Source organism: Arachis duranensis, chromosome 5 (assembly GCF_000817695.3).
Source record: "Arachis duranensis cultivar V14167 chromosome 5, aradu.V14167.gnm2.J7QH, whole genome shotgun sequence".
Lineage (NCBI taxonomy): Eukaryota > Viridiplantae > Streptophyta > Magnoliopsida > Fabales > Fabaceae > Arachis > Arachis duranensis.
In genome coordinates, this window is record NC_029776.3 from 102,773,165 (window position 1) to 102,777,470 (window position 4,306).

The 4,306-nt window shown below is 32.5% G+C and overlaps 1 protein-coding gene across 1 annotated transcript; it reads right to left on the reverse strand.

Annotated features, from left to right (window-relative positions):
• Positions 1 to 547: 547 nt before the first annotated feature.
• Positions 548 to 2,420, reverse strand: LOC107491257 (uncharacterized). Its single transcript, XM_016112068.3, has one exon. The coding sequence runs from the start codon at positions 2,165 to 2,167 to the stop codon at positions 884 to 886; it is 1,284 nt and encodes a 427-aa protein (XP_015967554.1). The 5' UTR covers positions 2,168 to 2,420; the 3' UTR covers positions 548 to 883.
• Positions 2,421 to 4,306: the final 1,886 nt, after the last annotated feature.

Below are 4,306 nucleotides of genomic sequence, written 5' to 3' on the forward strand. Positions count from 1 at the left end.
AAAACATACATCACTGTGTAAAGGATGACGATTCGGTCACTTTTCGGATCAGAATTTTTGTAGGGTTCACGGATCTCAAGAAATCAAGCTCGGAAAGTCTGAAATTTAACAAATCCTCCATGCATGTCATGGCCGAGCTAGAGGAGAGAAAGAAAGAAGATTTGTGTCTATATATAATGTGTAATTAGTTACTAATGTCACTTAAATAGGTAGAGAAAGCATGCATCGCAACACGTAGCGCATTAAGCTCTGCATCACTTAATCAGTTTTTAGTTATGCATTCTGTTTCTTCTAGGGTTTTTCTTTCTTTCATTTGAATCAAGAGTTGCTAGACATAAGAATACGAGTCGAAAGAGTCCCATCTATGTTTCGTGACCCTTTCTTCCAATAAAGTAGATCACCAACATTTAAAGTCCTTGGCAGAGTACTTGCTTTTGATGATCCAAAATGTCTAAAATCTATACCATATATTAGATAGCAAAAGCAACATGTCAATTGTCAAAATCGGCAACCACATTTGTTAAAGAGCTCGCAAGTTGTAACAATGTTTATTATTAAATTGGAAAAATTGTAAATTGGTCCAAGCTTAATCTTCTACTAGTAAGTACTATTGTTGTGTAGTATTAGTGATCGAGATTGAGAGAGGCACTTTCCTCCTTCTTTCTTTCTAGTAAGATACTATGGATAGATATACATTTATTTTTGGCAAGGCAGTTTCCAAGAAGTATATGAATGAAATTCCCATTTCCCTCAACCAAAAAACATTTACGCATTAGACATTAGTACTGCACAAGAAAGAAAGAAAAATTTGAAGTTATGAGTAACTGGAGACAGATTTTAAACCATGGCTTAATTAAGAGTATCCTACTGAAGAGTGAAGGAGCTACACAAATATGTTGTTTTTGTCTCGAGCATTGAACATAAGGTCTTCTTGTTGATCCCTTTTCCTTGCACTCCCCCTGTTTGTTGAATTGCTATATCTGAAAATCCATCTCCAACCTTTCATGCTCTTCCTTCCTCTTCCACTTGTTAAAGATACTCCATCCCCCACAACAAAATCTCCATCACCACCACCACCACCACCACCATGTCTTGTGCTTCCGAAAGCGGGGAGTGTATTAACATTAAAGTTATCACTCGTCATCATCTTTGAAGGAGGAAACAGCTCCGCCCTTGATTCGGATGAGTAATCAAGCTTCAAATCAATAAAACTAGACTCATCCATGCCCTTGAAATCGCTCTCTCTTAGCGAAAACACACGCCTATTAACCCCATAGAACCCACCACCATCAACAACGTTATCTATTATTCCATTATTACCCTTTCTCATCACACTATCAATAATCTCGGAAGAAGAATCTAGAAACAGACCATCAAACCCACTCTTTCTTGGCTCGGTAGCTTCACTGTACCCACTTCTTCTACCAGACTCCAAGAACAAACCACCATTCACACCGGAACTTCTCGCTGCGGAGATTGAGCTTCTCGCACCTGATGGGACTACCGAATCTGTACCGTCCTCAGATCCAAACAGAGCACCACCGCGGAAACTGCATAGCGACCTTGACCTCGATACGCACGCGCCGCCGCCGGCAATGTGATTAACATAATTGCCATTGCCATTGCCATTGTTATCATCAAAACCACCAACACTTCTCCCACAATAATACTCCTTCCCCTTCTTGCTATTGTTCTTCCTAAACAGCTTCCCAATTTTCCAAAATTTGCCACCTCCACCGATATTACTTTTCTTTATCTCGACGCTGTTGCTGCTGCTCCTTCGCAAAACTGTAGCCTCATCTACCACTCTTTCGTGCAATTTGTTATTGGAATAGGAAGAAGAGGTTGTTAAGTTCTGAAGAATCGGCGACGTCTGGTTCTTGTCGTTGTCGATCAAGAACGAGACCCTGCCAAGGCTTCCCACGTCAACCGTGCACGAGTTGCGATGGGAAGTAGCAATCTCGTCTGAGCAAGAGCAGGAAGAGAGCCTCTGTTCGCCGCAATCCGAGCAGATTAGCTTCACCAAACGGTCCTCGAGACAAAGCGCGCAGATACCAACAGACGAAGAAGAAGGGTGCTTCTTACATGTGAATTCACACGAGGTTGATGGGTAGTAATAATCCATGCTGTTCTTGTATGCTGAGACTCCTTTGTTTCTCTCCTTCATGGCTACGAGTAGATGATTTCTCTGCTAGATGGAGCTTTCGTTAGTAAAAGTGGAGTGGGAAAAAATTGAACAAGAGGGATTGAGTTGGTTCACTGATGAGAAAAAGTGAGAGAGGAAAGAAAGTATAAAAAAAAAATACTTCGCTTCAAGAAGCAGCCTCTCTTTCTAGGGATATGAGTGATTCTTTTTTTAAAGAAAGCATGCTACATAAATTCATCGTTTTATGTCTATTGTACATCAAATCTTAATCATTTACGGTTTATCAAATTGGAAAAGTATATCAACTAATGGTCTAAGCGTATAATGTGCACAATGGAGGTTTAAGAAGTATTAGAGATATGACCATTAATATTACATTATCATTTCAAATTACATTTTTGGGATGAGTGGGTTTATGACATGATATTAGAGTTCTAGATATGAAAGGTTAAGGGTTCGATCCTTGCTGAATTCCAAAATCTCATTTTATTCATGGTCCAAAAATTTAGCCCATTATACATATTGTACACTTAGGTCATTGACTCCATAACACTACCCTATCAAATTTTATACTAATTCGAATTTATGGAACTTTTTAATAGTTGAAACTTAAAATATTATGCGAGTTTTAGAAAATATGATTTGAAGAAAAAAAAGAGAATTATATTTTTGTATACATTTTGATTTAAGATAAACGGATTTTTTCAGAAATAAAAAAAATTCATATTTCTCCAAACAATATCTGAACTTTAATTTTCTAAATATGCCTTATCCCCGTGAATTTTCTTTAATATTTTTGAATCCCGCGTTTTTAATCTATTTTAATCCATTATCATCATCTCCAAATAGTATATAGATCTACAAACAATATATAAAAGTATACAAAAATACAAAGACAATAAGTATGACTTTTTTAAAGATTTTTTAATTATAAATTAAAAAAATAAGCCATATTTAATAATGGTAACCATTATCATCGTCTCTAAAAATACATAGGTACACTAAAATAAGTCATATTTAACAAGAATTTTTTAATTATAAATTAAAAAAATAACTATTTCCCAAAAATAACGAGGATTGTTATTTCTGTGTATTTTTGTGTACTCTTATATACTCAGAAACGATAATAATGATTATCATTGTTAACTTTCCAATCTAATATATTTAAAGCAGATTATTTTTGGAAAATAATTATTTTTTAATTTATAATTAAAATTTTTTTGTTAAATATGACTTATTTCGGTGTATTTATGTATTTTTAGATACAATAACAATGGTTGTCATTGTTAAATATGGCTTATTTTTTTTAATTTATAATTAAAAAAATTCTTGAAGAAGCCATGCTCCGTATATTTTTGTATACTCTTATATATTTTTGCAGATCTATATACTACTTTCTAGATAATGATATGGATTAAAAGTGTGTTCGAGTTTAGGCGAACTTGCCAATTTATATAGAGTTTGTCTGGGTCCAGCAAACTTGCTTAAATGCAAAAAAAAAAAAATCGTATTTTAGAAATTAAAGTCCAAAACTCATATTTAGAAAAATAATAATTTTTTATTTTATTATTAAAAGAACCTAAGATAAACTATTAAAATGATACTTGAAATTTTATATCCCTAATAAAAAAATCTTAAAAGTAACAAATGCTAAATAAGTCTTTAAAAAATTGAAAATATGATAAAATAATTAAATATATTATTAAAAAGTAACTAGAAATTTTGGTGCAAATTTTTATAAACATTATTAACAAAATAAAATATTTTTATCCTTAAATTTAGTATGTTGCACCAATAATATTTATTTATTTGTGAATAATCGAATTTTTTAAAAAACGAAAATAAAATCTAAAAATTAAATTTTGCTCACATTTTTTTTATATATCATCTTTTAAATGGTTTAATTTAATTATCTAATATAATATTTTATTTTATGTTTTTAATTATTAATAATTAATTAATAATAAAAATAATAAATTTTGATAATTTTTTAATATTTATGAACAAACTAAGGTGAGAGAAAGGGAAACACACAGGCGTTTCCTTTACGTTTTCACTACAGGTAGAAAACAATGATAGCTATAGGAGGGGAGAGAATTATAAAACAATTTAAAAAGGTAACGCAATAAAAGAAGGGGAAAAATAATAAAGCACTAGCTC

What these genes read in the sequence shown, in the direction of transcription:
- LOC107491257 (XM_016112068.3), bottom strand. Translation starts at nt 2,167, where the DNA reads ATGAAGGAGAGAAACAAAGGAGTCTCAGCATACAAGAACAGCATGGAT.